Below are 17,969 nucleotides of genomic sequence, written 5' to 3' on the forward strand. Positions count from 1 at the left end.
TTATTTTTTTTTTAAGCATAATTTATTGTTATCTTACAAGTAACATCCAGTGCAGTGGCAAGAGATCTTTGCACACAGACACAAAACAAAAGGCAGAGGCAACTCTCTGCGCTCACAGGAACAACTGCACACTTCCCATCATGCCACACACACACCCACTGTACAGAAATACAATTAACCAAATATAGCATTGAGCAGTCGAGCTGAATAAACAAAGTGTGTTTTGATGCAAGCTGTTGTTTGAAAAATGTGCTTGGAGCCTGATGTGCTAGAATAGACAATATTAAAATAAATGCCTGTTCTGATGAAAGCCACTTGCTGTTGTTTTATTGTTATTGAGCTGTATTTTAAGATCATAAGAATCCAATAACCTTTGATATGCCTGATTAGAAGGGATCAACTGGAGTTTATACACTTCACATGAGTGATTGCAGTGATGAGAGGATGAAGAGTAGTGATCTCAAATGCTGAGCAGTGTGAAAAGAAGACTTTGGTGTCCACTTAATACATCACTAGTGTCAGCGAAAGTCTAAAACTGTGAATGGATAACATTGAACCAGCTTAAAGTATGGTAAATGGTTGAAAAAAGCAAGATAACCGACCACAAACTGGTGCAATGTGTGATTAACAGCAGGCAGAATCTCATCTTTTCTCTTCAGTGAAGAGATAAAAGTTTTTTTCAAAGGAATACTGGAGTGTAAAGCCCTCTTAAAAAATTAAACAAATCATCTTTCTACTTCCTGTCATACCAAACCTGTCACAATCGTACATTGTCTTGTGCTATCTTAAAACTTCATGACTTCAGGTTCAATCTTTCGTTGCTCCTCTGAACATGAGAGTGATTTTATGTGTTAAACTGCATAATGCAGTTTGTCATGTTTTAGATCGATTTTCAACCCATTTCCTGTTGTAGTTCCTTAGGGCCAAAGGGGAGTATTATGCAATATGCGATATCCATTTTCTCTGGTTTGGAGGTTCATAAAAAGGAACCCTGCAACCTTTGGTGAAGGAATGTGTCATTAATGGACAGATTTAAATCAAAACCATGAGTTTTTAAAATGCATTTCCTTTGTGGACACACATTGCTTGTTTTTTTTGTTTTTAAAGAAAATATTCCCAATTTCTTCTACAAAGTCTTTCCAGACCTATCTGTGGTGTTTCTCAGTCCTGTGATCCGGAGCTGGAACGTGGAATCCCTCCAGGGCTGTGGTCTGAGGCCCGTCCCATCATCTCCTGACCCCACTCTCTGTGACTGGACTCCTGGAGGCCTCGTCCTGTGGTCTCTATGGGCAGGGCACAGGAAGCGATAGCAGCCAGCAAGCAGCAGCTACAGTACACCGACAGAGTCAGGTACACAGATGACTCCAGCATCACCTTGAGGACAGAAGCAGAGACTTATTCTTCTAGGTCACACATTTGACAGTTTAGTAAGATTCGAGGCTGGTAAGGGTTATTAAGATTAATGTTTTTGAAGAAATCTCTAATGTTCACCAAGATTGCATTTATTTGAACAAAAATACAGTGACACTGTGAAAAATTATTACAATTTAAAAGAACATTTAATTGTCATTCAATGTCATTTTTTACTTTGATGGCAAAACTACATCTTCAGCATCATTACTCAAGTCTTCAGTGTCCTATGATTTTTCAGAAATCATTCTAATATGCCGATTTCATGATTTCAAGAAACATTTCTTCTTATTATGATTACTGTTGAAATTGGTTGTGCTGCATATTATTATTTAAACACATTTAAAAAAAATACTATAGTATAAATAATAGTATGTAATAGTTTTGTGTAAACAAAAATCTGAACACAAACCTTGCTTTAAGTGTTCTTTTTCTTTTCATGAATGTAAAATAATATTTATTTCAAACTTATTAATGAATCATAATTTCTGAAAACATTTACACATATGGAGTTAGTGAATGAGCCCCCTTGTCTTTCTCTTCTTTCTTTTTTAGTTTCTTATTTCTTGTAACTCTTTGAATTATTCGCAGAGTGAGTTTTTTGCAAGCTGGACTCAAAGTCATGCAGCCCGCATGAGCAACAGATCTCAGCATAATGGATAATTTTCCCAAACTGCCACAGATTCAAAACCATTGTTTTACAGGAATTGTTTTAACTGTTAAAAGCAAAAATAAATAAGTAAATAAAAAACAGCAAGTATATTGGATATCCCACATTAATAATATCTCAAAATAATTCTTTATAATATTTGTTGTTTTTTGACTGGGATTTTACATTATTCTGTATTTTGTGCCTTTTATTTATTGTTATTTCCACACCTGTGCCACAAATGGTGTGATGAGAGCTCCAACCCGAGCCATCCCACTACTGGTGCCCAAACCCAGTGCCCTCGTGGCTGTGGGATACACCTGCAAACGAAGACTGAGTGTGAACATTGAACTATTACTTAACCACAGGGTGGTTAGTGAATGACATGGACTTATTACTTCACTTAAGTTTCTTCAGCATGCTGTAAACGCTTTCAAAATCAGTTAAATATCACTGACAAAGATTAATGTAGTTAGGTAAACTGCTTAGGGAATATTTAGTCAGTAACTACGCTCTTAAGCAACCTATAGACACTATATGTAATATTCAACCCTTCAGCCCTGTTTCTGGAGATGAACTCCAGTATTTCCTGAAAAGTAGGATGACAAAGCAGCCTGTTTTATGTCAGGCGAGCTGCTGCAATGGCTGCCAAGTGGAGGGAGTGATCCAGGAACTGGATGTTTCCCAAGGTCAAAATCCTTCTCCAGCACAGCTGCTGCCTTGAGCAAATCATTTAACACTACTTTACTCTCCTTACAGTCTATCTGCCAGGGGTGTCAAATATTCAATTACATATTGCTTTGTCAGGGAAAAGAAGGAAAGAGCTTCTCTTTGAGCCTCAGTTCTTCCAGAAAAATAATTATATATCAACTGAAATGAATTGAAAGGGTTCTCACCTCAGGGGTGTACACGTATGCAGCCTGGAAACCTCCAGCGATAAAAGCCCTTGCGATGAAAATAAATACTGTCAAAGACGTCCTGCAATAAAAGGCAATGAAGTTATTCACAGTATGTTCACAAATGTGATTACTACAGACTTGAATGCCCTAGAAAAATGACCGTAATAGAAGTGCTTTCTGACCTTCCCACACAGCCGTAGAGCGGCACAATGCAGAGGGAGAAGACAAAGAAACACAACGCCATAGTCATCCTCCTCCCTAATCGATCAATCGCCCACAGGGTCACCAGCAGGCCTGTGACGCATCAATCAAAACGTTTGCCACATTTTCTTAATGCCTGCCATAACTTATTCAAAAAAGAGATGTTGAAGGAATAGTTCACTCAAAAAATGAACTTTTGCTGAAATTTCAAAATGTAGAGTTAGTTTCTTCAGATTTGAAGAGATTTATCACTTGCTCACCAGTGGATCCTCTGCAGTAAATGGGTGCCATCAGAGTTCAAGTGAAGTGACATTCAGCCAAGTATGGTGACCCATACTCAGAATTTGTGCTCTGCATTTAACCCATCCGAAATGCACACACACAGAGCAGTGAACACACACACACTGTGAGCACACACCCAGAGCAGTGGGCAGCCATTTATGCTGCGGCGCCCGGGGAGCAGTTGGGGGTTCGATGCCTTGCTCAAGGGCACCTAAGTCGTGGTATTGAGGGTGGAGAGAGAACTGTACATGCACTCCCCCCACCCACAATTCCTGCCGGCCCGGGACTCAAACTCACAACCTTTCAATTGGGAGTCCGACTCTCTAACCATTAGGCCACGACTTCCCACGCTGATAAAAAGCTACTTTCAACGACTTTCAAACAGCTGATAAAAACATCACAATAATCTACACGACTCTAGTCAACCTCACACTCCACTGCTATTTGTTTTTGCTTGTAAATGGTGCATAATTTGTGCATATTTCCTTCCTGATTTAGACATGATGGAGCTATTAATATTAAAGATGGCTTATGTTTTAGCTGGAAGCAATAGTTTAAAGTTAAGAACATCCTAATGACATCCTCTTACAAACAAACTATTCACTTCACAAGACATTATTTGATGAATTTGAGTGGTCTGAATTACTTGTGGTTTATTGTGATGTTTTTACCAGCTGTTTCAACTTACATTCTGACGGCACCCATTCACTGCAGGTGAGTCATGTAACGCTTGATTTACAGTCAAACACATTCAACATGTCTCACACTATCAGTTTATTCGCTTTAGTTTAGAAAATGGTAATAAAATGTGATAAGAACTCAAGAGTTAAACTGTGTCAGAACAAATTAATCTTGATAATATCAGATAACTTTGATAGAAAGGTTGAATAGCTGTCAGCTGTGAGCTGTTAAATTTAAGAACACAATTAGATAATACCAATTTAGGTCAACCAATTACCAAGCAATGCTTCATTTCGTTCAGTCTGTTAAATTTTCAGGCTATAATATGTCACAGTTTACTTTATTTCTATCCTCACTTACATAAATGAACTACTGTCCTGCATCCACTAGTAAAAAGATATCAAAAATAATATCCGGTCTCTGAATAATTCATAATTCGGATTTCAGAACAGTCTTGGAGTGAGTACATTTTCATTTTTGAATGAGCTAATCCTTTAATGGCATTATAATACAAATATATACCAGGAAACTCAGAAAGTGTGGTCCACAGAAGGTCTTTGTAATCATCTGAATTCAGATATTTGCACTCCAAGCTGCAACTTGGCTCCATTTTACTGCCCTTCGTCCCTAGGGGGAGACACACGACCAGTATATGCACACAGAATACATTGGCTGTGGATGGTTAGCATTCTACCAATCTATAATTTGAAATGATATTAAACACACTGGTTTACATACTATTAAAAAAAAAAACATAGGCGGTATAAACGTTATACTATAGGTTATTCTATACATACTCCTTACATTCTCACTACTCTCCGATCTTTTTTTTTAAACACACAAATGCTTTCACTCACTACCACAGGCACCTCCCTCCTGGAAAAGCTCAGTCGTCAGCAAAACCACACCATAATATGAGAATGCATTAGAGAACCTGCATCAGAAAGCACACAATAAACAGAATATGAATGGAAGCCGCAAGAACACAAAACACTGTGGAATATCTGAGTGAAATTGTGAAACAAAACAGTGAGAGTGAGAAAAAGTCCTTTACAACTTTAATAGTAGACATTTACATAATGACATGTGATTGAATGAGTGTTCACACAATAATTAATAGAACTTTGGAGAAGCATCTTACCATATGAACCAGAGCAGAATAGTGGTCCAGCGGAAGTGTGGAGAGAAAAGATCTTGAATTTTCCCCCTGTCCTCCTGAACCCAACAAATAACAATTATACCCAAAAAAAGAAGGAAAAAAAAGCCAAAATGGTTAAGAGAGAGAGAGAGATGCTGAAAATGGTTAAAAAGTTTAACAATATAAGTAGTATAAGTTTAAGTTGGTCCTATTATTTTCGTCAATCATTTATAGTACAACATAATAATGAATCATAATTTTTCTATGAAAACTTTCACACACCAATGCAGATTCAATGCCTAATACACAGCGTATTATAGTAAGTATTTCAATCATTTTCCAATAAATAAATACCAAGTAAAGAAAGCCGTAAATTGCATGACTGATATAAAGTATATTCAACTAGTTTTTACCTGTCTGGCCACTATGAGTTTTCCCAGCGGCATGGGGACATTATTCTCTGTTGCAATGCGTTTGAGTGTGTTTAAAGCCTTCTCCTGGTTTCCTGTCAGGACGTCGTAACGAGCGCTCTCCGGCAGCCACTGTTGATGTGCATTAGACATTTCGCTTACTCTGTTGTTCAGATGATATATTGCTCACACCACAAAACATGGCTTGGTCTATCCATATCTAGCTCTAAGAGAAAGAACAAACTGATATTTGAGAACTTCATACTTACAAAGCAAAGAAAAGCAAAAATGAAGAGTGGAATGGTGGAGAGGGCCAGCAGCCAGCGCCAGCCCAAAGTAGGCATCACCAAAATAGCCAGCATCACTTCAAACACTGTACCCAAAGCCCAGAATATCTACAGCGGATCAGAGAGAAAGACATTTAAGGTATACTAGTTATGAGGATTTCCATGCTTTCACACCATCAACTTATAACTGAAACTATTGAATCATTCAAACTATGATACCTGTATTTGAAGAATAGAATATTACCTCAATCAACAGAATGCAAGTAGCTCTGGACCGCATGGGGAGAAACTCAGCATACAATGTTACTCTTATAAGAGAGATCAAAAATTAGCTGTAAGTCTCTAATTATTTAATGATATTGTTATATAAAATGGTCAACTGTAATGGAGAATTTATAGATTAAAATAACTTGCAAATTAAACGTTTGAAGGCTACCATTCAAAGGTTTGGGGTCTGAAGGACATGTTTTTTTTTTTACTTTTATTTAGCATGGATGCATTCATTTATTTTTTGCAATGTTTTTTTGCAACATTATTTTTTGCAAAAACTATATAAAACAAGTGCAATTAATAAATTCAATAATTTTGAATTTCTTATTAAACTTTTTTTTTTAAAGTAACACAACTATTCTCAACATTGATAATTATAAGAAATGTTACTTGAATACCAAATCAGCATATAAGAATGATTTCTGAAGGATCATGTGTCACTGAAGACTGGAGTAATGATGCTGAAATTTCAGCTTTGCCATGACAGGACTAAATTAAATATCAAAATTTATTCAAATTGATTTTCAGTTTAGATATTTCACAATGTTACAGTTTTACAGTATTTCTGACCAAATGCAGCCTTGATGAGAAATTTCGATTTTCAGAAACTTCAAAAAATCCACAAGACGCCAAACTTCTAAATAATTGTGTGTGCATTCAGATCCGAGTCACACTTACGATTGTGGAGCCCCTCCGATGCCGAAGCCCACCAGAGCTCTGAGGAACAGGATCCATCCGTATATAGGTGCAAACGCACTGAGGAGGCCGTAAAACAGAGTCCATAATACACTCATCTTCAAACCCTACCACACACACACGCCGCTCTAATCAGTCCTCGCTGGTGCACAGTGAGATTAGAAACAACATTTGTGCCGTTGGACATGCACATACTGCTCTTTAATTAATAAACATACTCACTGTTTTTCTCCCATATTTATCAGATATGTTTCCCCATAATGAAGAACTGATCATCATTCCAATAAATACTACCTGTTTCAGAGAAGATAAGAGACTCATTGCATTTGCGTCAGTGCGGTTATTCAGGTTTAATGGAACAATAACATTTATTTTGCCAAACCTGTCTAAAAAAGCATGAGTGGAGTCATTATTGACTCAAGGAGTAGTGTACAGTACCGAAGTTAGCAGTGCCACCTCCCAGCTGGGCAGTGCCCACTCACAGTGCAGCTGAGGGGCCAATATACTGAGAATCATCATCTCCATGGCATCGGCCATCTGCACACAAATACAACCATCAAGACATATGGAAACAAATATAGCAACTACTCCTTCTGTGTACAGCTTCAGCTTATAAAATGATAGTGTTCATTTGAATAATATAAATACTAAAAGTTTCATTTCAAAGCCAAACTGACTGTAATTATACAGGGTTGTGAGGGTATGACAATTATTCCCTCTCTTGATTTCGTTAAGTTTTGTTACCCAGGAAAGTCCAGTCAGGATGGACAGTTTCCACTGGAACATTCCAAAGCCAATGGCTTCCACTGCATCCTCAACCATAAAGGTATCTGTTAAAAGAGCAACATATGCCTTAAAGATGCTTATGAGCTTTCTGACAATGCAATCAACTATCCTGTTATAGGAAGCACTTAACATGCGCAAAGTGTTATTTTAGTATTATTTATACAGTATTTATTAACAACTTGCATTTTTTTTTAAACAATGCATATTACTAATCATAAAGTAAGTTTTGATATATTTACGTTAAGAAATTTAAATTTCTTTATATCTTCATGTAACATAATCTTTACTTAATATTCCTAATGATTTTTGGTATAAAAGAAAAATCAATAATTTTGACCAATGTATTGTTGGCTATTGCTACAGATATGCCCGTGCTACTTAGGTATTAGGACTGGTTTAGTGGGCCAGGGTCACATTTAGAAAGAAAGGAGACACCTTTTCAAAAATGTAATAACTGGTGAACAATTAGCATGTTAATGAACTAATCATACCATCAGTTGGGTTGGCAAATTCCCGAGGCACCGGAGCAGCATCTGCCAGGGAAACAGACTCCATATCTGTCCGTCTTCCCTCCACCTGCAAAGCCTCTTCCCTTCCGCCACACTCATCCTCTGAGCGAGTGCTCTCACCTGTACGCCGAAATTTCACCACTCTGTCAGAGGGACAAACAGACATACAGATATATAAGGTACAGAATCAACCAGATCGACACATTTCTGAAGCACTGCATATGAATGGTTGACTAAAAAAGCCAATAAGGCTCTAATAATGCTCTATATATTTCTGCTGCTGCTGTATTCAGAAAACATGAAGAAAGATTTAAATAGGCCTGACAGCTTAATCACAGCTTCAGCAATGCCTATGCATAATATAGCAACAGCCAATATACAGTATATGCTGTTTATTGGAATGTGGCAGACCGAAATATGTCATTCGACAGATCAAGGATCTGTATGTGGAATACAGCTGTAAAAAGCTGGACAGAATGATGCACATAATAAGAGACTGTTGCCAAGGCGATGAGAGAGCTTCCTGTTTGTGCAATCCCTCCTCTGGGGTTCTGAAACGAAAGCACCAGAGAAAGCCAGACGTGTGAAGAGACTGCGCAATGATGTTTGAAACTGTGACTCACGACCGACAGCCTTAATGGGGTGACCAGATGACAGGCATCTTCTCACTGAATCAAAACTGCTGTTTGAAGAAAACAACAACAGATGCTCTAGCGGTAGTCAGGGGGATTTTAAATGTCCTCACAGCTATGAAGACAGATTGGATCAGGGAGCAGTAAATAAGAGGAGCACACAGATATCCCACAGTGTAATTACTGTAATTGCAGGCTCACAGCGACCAATAAAGCTTTCGTAAGCAGACAGGCAGTGTAATTAAAAAAGATGACCTCTCCACGCTCACCAGAGACAAACGTTTCTCTGGAGGAGTAAAAAAAAAACAGAAACAAGGATGCAGATCATAAATCATCTGAAATTAGCAACGGTTTCGATGACAGAGCAGACATGAACTCCTGGAAACATTAAGAAAATGCTAAAAAATGTAACGATTTCATCAGTATTATTTTGAAAAAGACTGAAACAAGCTTTACATCAACAATTAAGAGCGCTGCCATCATGATTTTTCTGCGCACTGTCAGATGGGGACTGGGCCTACTGCCAAGCATCAGCAGCACAGGAATAACATCAGCATAAACAGGCAGTGTATTCAAAACTCGTACAACACTCATCTGCAACACAGATGATCAATGACACACAAGGACAGATTTACATTTACTTGTCTTGTTAAAATGCCACATGCACTGGGCGATCAGTCAATTAGACCAAGATGTTTGGCTATTCATGAATTACCTCATTCCTTTTAGAACCAGTTATACTTTGTACTGTGCTGAAGATCCTATGCTGAAAGCCTTTTAAAAACTGCTTGTAAGTTCCAAACAGATTTATAAAACCTGTGTAAAACATAAAAAAAGACTGATTATAGCAGGACTCTATAAGCAATTTTTGGGAACAGTACAAGTGCAGCAAAAATATTTTGGGTAGGGTTTATACCATTCATGAGCAAAGTTGATGTTTTGTCCAATGTGATAATATTAACTTGCATTTTTGGGGAAAAAAAGTCAAAAAACCAAAACGCTACATAAGGGATATTTAAGCTTTTTGCTATAATGTAAAAAATGTTTGTAAAATGAAAAAGAAAGTAAAAATGTTACAATTAAACTTTTGCTTACCATATAAAGTTATAAATTATATTAGCTTTAATGGAGATAAATGCAATTTTAGCTTTAGCTTTTAGAACCATAATAAAGTAATACTTACCATACATGTAGTTCACAATAAAATATTACTTTATGATTAAAATAATATTACATTCCAAAAGACAGTATAATTTTATGTAGGCCTACATAAAATTTATAATAGGCTATATATTTTAGAATAACTTATGAAAACTTGCCTTTTTTAATATAGAGGGTTTTAATTTAACCTTGGGTTAACATATTTTTTTAAACCCTAGATTAAGCAACTTTATATATACATATAAAAATGTTTTTAATGCTTAGCTGTATTTAACCATAAGTTAAGAAAGGCCTGGCTGCCACAGAAAACATTGCAAATAATTTAAAATTAAAAAAAAAAAAAAAAAAAAAAAAATATATATATATATATATATATATATATATATATATATATATATAAAATCGATCAGAGTTGAACATTAGGTCAATCAAATTGGCTTCGTGTTATTACGTAAATCTATTTGAACTCCATGCAATGTGATCTGTGATCAGAATGAGTGTTAAACCATACATTAAACACCCACTCAGACACAAATAATTATTGCGTTATTCAATGGAATCATCATGTACAATGCAAATGAATCATTTGACGAATAAATATTCAATGCAACACAACGTTACTGCTTTAAAATACATAAACAGTTGAATCTACTTGATCTCTTTACCAAACATTTGCCAATCCATACTGCCCAAATACCCATAATCTACATCAGCCTACATCTACAGCAGCCATTATGTAAGCAGTGATTTTTCAAATAAGTTGCATGAATATCAATGTCACATTCTAGCAGCTTTAGATCGATACGGGCTGAAATGAACGGAACAGAGTGTTTACATGACGGCTCAGGTCGGATGAAAGAAACGGCATGAAAAGCAGACTCACGGGAGCTGTCTTAACTGAAACAAATCATCGTCCATTATCGGTGTGTTAGTCGGGCTGCCGGTGTCTTTGTCTCATTGCCGTTACATTGCTGTCGGGTCGAGGCTGATTTCAGCACCGCGGGCGTGAGGACAGAAAAGAGCTCAGAGAGGGGCGGCGCGCTGCGGAGCGTCCATGATCCCTGCGTCTGTCGCGTCGCGTCGCGTCGCGTCAATCGCTAGTGCTGGATCTCTGCAAAGGCATGAACCAAAGCAGCGAAGACGCTCTGGAGATGATGAATCAAGACAATACACCTCCCAAGAATTCCACTGAATTTTCACGTTTTTATTTCTATATTAAGTAGTAAAGTCAATTATATTAATATTTTAATGTTCGATGACACATGTCTGCTTAATGTTATAAATCACTTAATAGATATTTAAATAATAATAAATTATATGTTTGGATTTAGCTGCGCCTTTTACTAGGCTATGCCTAATAGGCTAGTGCACGAGGCCATGTTTATTAAAAAGATTAAAATGATTCTCCAGATTTCTATAATCTGCCGTACAAAATCAAGGTTATTTTGAAGCTAAATATTGAAGAACTACTGGCAAATCTAACAACATATTAAATGTATACTTAGGCTACTGAAAGGATAAAAAATAATAGTTCTGACTCTGAGGGGTTGATGGATAACAAGTATTTTAAATAAACTTTAGCTACACACACACACACACACACACACACACATAGTCTACTTGCATTTGTGATTTACGGGGACTCTCCATGGGCTTAATGGTTTTTATACTGTACAAATTGAATTTTCTGTTGCCCTACACCTAAACATATATATATATATACAAGCATACATGGGTAAACAAATGGGTATTTTGATGGGAACTATAGAAAGAAGACAAACTATGTAATGTATGTAAGAACGTCCTCATCTGTAAGTCGCTTTGATAAAAGCGTCTGCTAAATGAATAAATGTAAATGTAAGACAAAACATTTTTTTTATTCGAAATTAATTTGCATATATATGCAAATAACGGTCGGATATGTTATAAAGCCAGGTGAAAGGGTATCCTCGTGTCGAAAGAATAGTAAAATAAATAAAGATATTTAATGAGTGGTGAGTGAAAATGGCTATAAATGTCGGTCAGCTTTTACGTGTACTGATACACTCATTAGTAACACAAAACAAATCGAAATACACATAAATCCTTTAAAAGCCTACGCATATTTCAAGTCTTCGTGGCTTTTTAATCCAAATTCTGTCAGTCACTATTATCATTTGTTAGTCTGTCAGGTGTTCAACACTAAACATCATCTCTAGTAGCCTACATTTCTGTACTTCTTTAAACAAAAACCTTCTATAAAAACTACAGCGTTCTCAGGCTTCCATCATTTCCGCTTGCGACATCGAGGCGCGTCTTGCTCAGCGGAAGGTCCGTCGCGCAACCACGAGCAATGTTGAGTTCCGCACTTTTGGGCGCAGTCAAATATGCCTTGGTGCAAACACGGAGCTACAGACAAGCTCGTCAGAGAGTTCTTACGCACTAGAGCCGCTGCAAGGTCGGAGTTTTTGTATACATGTGTGACATGACGTCTGTATATTGAGTCGGTGTAGCTCTAATATACGCAGAGAACGCAGTAGAGATGGAGGCAGCTGTTGCACTGGAGGCCAGCAGACATTCGCTTTTATTACTGTGTTTGTATTTCATTAATCATCACAGATGAATGAACAATCATGTCTTTTATCTGTAATAAATGTATTCGGACTGCTCTCTTTACAACTTGATAGCCAGCAGTAGCTTATTAAACCTACTAAATCTGTCTTAGAAATAGTGTAAAGTTAACATCCAGGTGTTTAATAATATAAATAGCTTCAATTTAGTGTTCAGCATGAATCAGAGCATGACATTTACATTTAATCATTTAGCAGACGCTTTTATCCAAAGCGACTTACAAATGAGAACAATAGAAGCAATCAGATCAACAAGAGAACAACAACAGTATTCAAGTGCCATGATAAGTCTTAGCATGAGATTTGTTTTTATGTGTTCTGATTTTTTTAACATTGTCACTTCATTGCTGTCTGTGATAGACAAAACCAAAACACTTATTTGTTCTTTGTGTTTCAGGAACAAGATGATGAAAAACTGGGGTGTGATTGGTGGAGTAGCTGCTGCCATGGCTGCTGGAGTCTATGTATTATGGGGCCCAATTTCAGACAGGAAGAAAAGGAGAAAAGGTGAGTTGTCGGATTTCTTTGAGATTTAAAATCTTAGAATAAGTTTAAAGTCGCGATGAAATTAAACTTTTATGAAATATAGAAGCAGTGTTTATTGTTATTTTATTTATCCATGCAATCCGTATCTTTCGGCGCTCTAAGGGTTAATAAACAGAACTGCGTACGTCTTGCGGAAGAACATTGTAGTCGGCGCTACTGCTCTCTGTTTATGTCTACGACGAATCACGCATGTGCTCAGCATTGCTACCTATCCGAAACAGTCTAAAATAGTCCGAAAATAAACAATTATTATAGATGCACCGTAGTGATTCAGGACAAGCCAAAAGCACAGTTTGGAAATTTAGAACACAAAAAAAGTTTTGGATTGCAGCTAAATAATTTTAAACATTAGCTTCCTCTGCTCCTTGAAATTACATCTCTTCTCTGATGTTACTGCAAATATTTTTTTCTTTCACGTGCCTGTTTGCCAGAATAGAAAAAACAACAAATTTTCCTTGACTTTTCAAAGGGGAAAATTGTCCGGGTTTCTTTAATTTAGTGCCCAAGTAAAAAAAACAAAAATATAGTATTATAAATGTACATGCATTTTAATTGCTAGTTTCGCAATGTTAATAACTGTTAATCAATGCCTCTTCAGTCTTTATAAAGAGTCATTCCTTAGTGACCTTAGTGTACATTTAAGGAACTGTACTTTGTTACACAGATGGCACGTCATGAATTTGCTTTTCACAAATGAATATATTCCTTTTTATGAAAGCAAAAAGACTCAAGACTGTGTTGTATTCGAAACAGAGATTGCAGGTGTGTTTTGACTATTCATTGCTTAATTTTATTATTTCTCTCACAGATATGGTTGTTGGTCTACTTAATAATAGCAATATTATGATGTATTATTGTTTTTATTATTAAATGTGGGATTTCTCTTACAGGAATGGTTCCTGGTCTGCTAAATCTGGGGAACACGTGCTTTATGAACTCACTTCTCCAGGGCCTGGCAGCGTGTCCTTCCTTCATCAGATGGCTTGAAGACTTTACAAGCGAAAGCAGCGTCCATCCAGAGAGAACGGATAGAGAGACTCATCTGTCCAGCTCTCTGATGCAGTTACTTAAAGGTTATTTCCCATTCAAGCAGTTATGACACATGCAGAAAATATTAATGCCTGCTAACAGCGTGAGCTCTCCATCTTTCCTCCTTCATACAGCCCTGTCAAGTCATGATCCCGGAGAAGATGATGTTTTAGATGCGGGAGCCCTCTTAGAAGCTCTCAGGCTTTACAGATGGCACATTAGCTCCTTCGAGGAACAGGTAGGATGTTCTCAAAGACAATGCAGTTGCAGCTTTTTCAGAATTTTATTTAGAAAGGTTCACCTAAAATGGACAATGTACTCTCACTTTTTTGCATCCTTAGCTCAATGTTGGATTTTTCATTAGTTCATTAACATAAAAATGACTTACTTTCACATGTTCTCTTCAGGATGCTCATGAGCTCTTTCACGTCCTCACATCTTCATTAGAGGAGGAACAGGAACACCAACCCAGAGTCGCTCATCTGTTCGACATGCAAACACTGGAGGTAAACACCAGCGGTCACTTTTAATGCAGTGTTAGAACCCAAAAGATAGTCGGGAAACTAAACAGTTAATACTTAGACATTCTCTAATGTTAACGCTTTCAGAAATCTGTGGAGTCAAAAGAAAAAAACATAAGCTGCAGAAGTGGAGGTAAATGAAGACTTTATTCTTTAAACACTATACACCACTTCTTCTTTTTTTTGCCATTTAGTTATATTATCTTTTTCTTATTCAGGCCCATTACATCCTATTCCAAGTTTATGGAGGACTCGGCACCCTTTTCATGGGCGGTTAACTAGTTATATGGCTTGCAAACGCTGTGAGCAGCAGGTGATCTTTTTTTTAACAAATATTAATCAATCTACAGCATTTTATTGCAAGAATGGAATTGTTAAGCCTGTCTGTTTTTGATTTCAGAATCCTGTGCACTATGATTCTTTCGATAGCTTGTCTCTTCCTATCCCGTCACTACAGTGGGTAAGTTAACTTGTTCTGTAATAAACTATCACATGTACTTAATGTAGAAGGCTAACCTACACATTAAAATATCTTACAGACCAAGATATGTATATAGTTTGCGTCACTTGTATTCACATGTATCAGAGCAGACCAGTTACTTTGGACCAGTGTCTCCAGCATTTCATCTCCTCTGAAACCATCAAAGAAGTGGAGTGTGAAAACTGTACAAAGGTATAATACAAGTTACTATACTACCGTGCCACCTTATTTATTTACTGATATTTCTGAGTCTAACTGAGCGGATTGTCTTTGTAGCAGCAGGCTGGAGAGCTTGTGAATGGAGAAGTCCTTGAGAGTCAGAGGACAACATTTGTCAAGCAGCTGAAACTTGGAAAGGTAGACATGATTGTTTAAACCAGGAAACTTTTCTAATCACTGACAGACAGTTGACACTGTTCGATAACCTCCTCTTGGTTTGTGTGTGTGTGTGTTTTCACCTTTAGTTGCCTCAGTGCCTCTGCATCCATCTGCAGAGATTGACATGGTCTAAAGAGGGCACTTCCATTAAAAGACAAGAGCATGTTCAGTTTACTGAATATTTGTCTCTGGATCGATACAAACATTGTACAGCTGGTCAGAACCTCCAGACCAACAGCAGAACAAACAGGCCCAAAGCTCTCGGAGACCCAAAAGACAAAACCATTGCTAACGGTGTTGGTAAGAGATCAGAACTTTTTTTTTTTTTCAGTGGTTATGGGATTGCTGTCATTTTGACCTGTGAATATGGATTTGCTCTATTTAAAGTAAAATCAATCAAATATCCTTGCAATAAATGTGTTATTTTAACAAGAAAAATTTAAATTAATGAATTATAGTAGATGTAGGAATAATAATATTAATATCATAATAATTGTTGTTTCGATTTTTATTATGATTTTACTTTATTCTATATAATATTGAAAATATTAAAATCTGCTAAATGAATAAATGTAAAATATAATGTTTATGTTGATTTAATAATAATAATAAAATATAATTAATAATAATTATTATTATTTCTAGAATATAAACAAAATCTAATGGTTTTTTTCAGTGTTTTTGATAAATTTCAATTTCTTTTTCAGATTCAGAACACTGTAACAATAATAAGCCACTGTCCAATGGAGCCTTTCCCTCCATCTTTCTGCACTCACCAGGACTGAGCTCACAGCTCAACCTCACTTATGACTACAGGTAGATGCATCCATGCATGCTCTACAGGGAATGTAGTCTATATCTATTTACTAAGTTACTGGTAACTTACCTTTTTTTCTCCTCACTCTAGCAGCTCAGAGTATCTCTTTCGCTTGACGGCTGTCCTGGTTCATCATGGAGACATGCACTCTGGACACTTTGTCACTTACCGCCGCTGCCCTGCAGCTCCCTGTGGAACGTCTGCTTTTAGCTCCCAGTGGCTCTGGGTGTCTGATGATTTGGTGAGGAAAGCCAGTCTCCAGGAGGCGCTCTCCTCCAGCGCATATCTGCTCTTTTACGAACGAGTGCGAAGGTTTGGTCTGAGGGTGGAAGAGTAGTGTCTCAGCTGACCCGTGTAACTTATTCTTAATTCAAAGCTAGAGCGATAATCCTCGTTTCTCTCCATTCCAGGCCATGCTACTATGGCCAAGTGCAACTGTGAATCCCTGTGCATGCAGTGTGGTGTGCATGTTGTTTCTGATCAAGCTTACCAAATTTCAACCTTAATCTTGCTCTGCGTCTATGGCGGTTGTTGTATTAGAAAACCACTTGTTATCTGAGCATAAGAATGATGCCAGTCACGAGTAGCACCTTGTTGCCACTGACATAGAGATTCACACACAGATTTTAACCTGGTTTTTTTTTTTTTTTTTGTGGAAAAACTCTACCTTTCACGATAATATTTTGTAGCAGTTGGACCTAGAATTGTTGCTTTGCTCATTAAGATAATGATCTATTAGAAGTACATTTGACATGGTTTATCACGCTTTTTTTTCATTAATAATGTGTCTTTGTCAATGAATTATCTATTGTTAATAATAATATATTTATACAATTTGCATATAAAGTTCTTTTGTAAGATGTAAAAATTGCTACGTTTTTTTTTTCATAAAGGGAGAATGTAAAATCATGGGATGTATCCTCAAGTGTTGCATGTCTACATGTAGATCATGGGCCTGTTTCATAAAACAAGCTTACCAAATAAGTTAGGTTTATTTCAACTAGTCTTGACTTCTTGTCAGTTGATTTGGTTCAAAACTGAAATAAGCCTGGCTTGTTCGGTAGACTTGTTTTATGAAACAGCCCCCAGGTTTCCTATGAATCCTGTGTTTTTGTAGTATAATGGTCATATCCCATGTCATTTTATCTTTAGTTAATACTTAGATGGGAATCCTAGCAAGAATATGGGATGCAATCCATTTTCTAAATCCTGAGTATTTACCAAATAGATTTTCTGCTGACATAAATATTTCAGTATACATCCATTTCCAGTGTTATTCTGTAAATTCCTTGTTATTTGTTGATTGTACATGATGCTATTTACACAAGTGTATATTTTTATGATATTAGTGTGTATGATTGTGTGGAGGAATATTTTTTTCACAATTAAATTAAAAAAATTCTGCAATAGTAATGTTTTCTCACCCTTTTCTACAGCTTCACATGTTTATATCATAGCTAAAACCCTTTTTTAATTAATTAATGATTTAATTATTTAACTCATGCTGATGTTTAAGTCGGGGTGAGTAAATTACGAGATGTTCTGTCCCTTTAAGAATTGGTCTAGCTTGTCTCCTT

General features: G+C 36.7%; 2 protein-coding genes and 1 long non-coding RNA gene across 9 annotated transcripts; 2 read left to right on the top strand and 1 right to left on the bottom strand.

Annotated features, from left to right (window-relative positions):
* Window positions 1-30: 30 nt before the first annotated feature.
* On the bottom strand, window positions 31-11,108 carry LOC132141569 (synaptic vesicle 2-related protein-like). The gene is made up of 16 exons (XM_059551206.1): window positions 10,895-11,108; window positions 8,201-8,361; window positions 7,668-7,753; window positions 7,362-7,460; window positions 7,146-7,217; window positions 6,906-7,030; window positions 6,202-6,265; window positions 5,940-6,065; window positions 5,674-5,802; window positions 5,264-5,337; window positions 4,980-5,056; window positions 4,645-4,749; window positions 3,141-3,252; window positions 2,956-3,037; window positions 2,290-2,379; window positions 31-1,374 (listed from the first exon to the last, which is right to left on the bottom strand). The coding sequence occupies exons 1-16, from the start codon at window positions 10,927-10,929 to the stop codon at window positions 1,162-1,164; spliced, it is 1,650 nt and encodes a 549-aa protein (XP_059407189.1). The 5' UTR covers window positions 10,930-11,108; the 3' UTR covers window positions 31-1,161.
* Window positions 11,109-12,296: 1,188 nt separating this feature from the next.
* On the top strand, window positions 12,297-16,874 carry LOC132141572 (ubiquitin carboxyl-terminal hydrolase 30-like). 7 transcript variants are annotated; one of them, XM_059551214.1, is made up of 13 exons: window positions 12,297-12,448; window positions 13,018-13,127; window positions 14,057-14,239; window positions 14,330-14,433; window positions 14,603-14,701; window positions 14,804-14,849; window positions 14,935-15,029; window positions 15,117-15,176; window positions 15,303-15,389; window positions 15,474-15,554; window positions 15,662-15,875; window positions 16,283-16,391; window positions 16,483-16,874. In XM_059551214.1, exons 1-13 carry the CDS (start codon window positions 12,378-12,380, stop codon window positions 16,727-16,729), a joined length of 1,506 nt encoding a protein of 501 aa, XP_059407197.1. In that variant the 5' UTR covers window positions 12,297-12,377; the 3' UTR covers window positions 16,730-16,874. The 7 variants fall into 7 exon arrangements, with proteins under 7 accessions (XP_059407197.1, XP_059407199.1, XP_059407200.1 ...); XM_059551216.1 differs by having other exon boundaries at window positions 12,321-12,582; XM_059551217.1 differs by having other exon boundaries at window positions 12,321-12,556.
* Window positions 16,875-16,890: 16 nt separating this feature from the next.
* On the top strand, window positions 16,891-17,805 carry LOC132141573 (uncharacterized). The gene is made up of 2 exons (XR_009433903.1): window positions 16,891-17,246; window positions 17,286-17,805. It is a non-coding gene; the product is annotated as an uncharacterized LOC132141573 (long non-coding RNA).
* Window positions 17,806-17,969: the final 164 nt, after the last annotated feature.

This window comes from Carassius carassius, chromosome 5 (genome assembly GCF_963082965.1).
Source record: "Carassius carassius chromosome 5, fCarCar2.1, whole genome shotgun sequence".
In the NCBI taxonomy this organism is placed as follows: domain Eukaryota; kingdom Metazoa; phylum Chordata; class Actinopteri; order Cypriniformes; family Cyprinidae; genus Carassius; species Carassius carassius.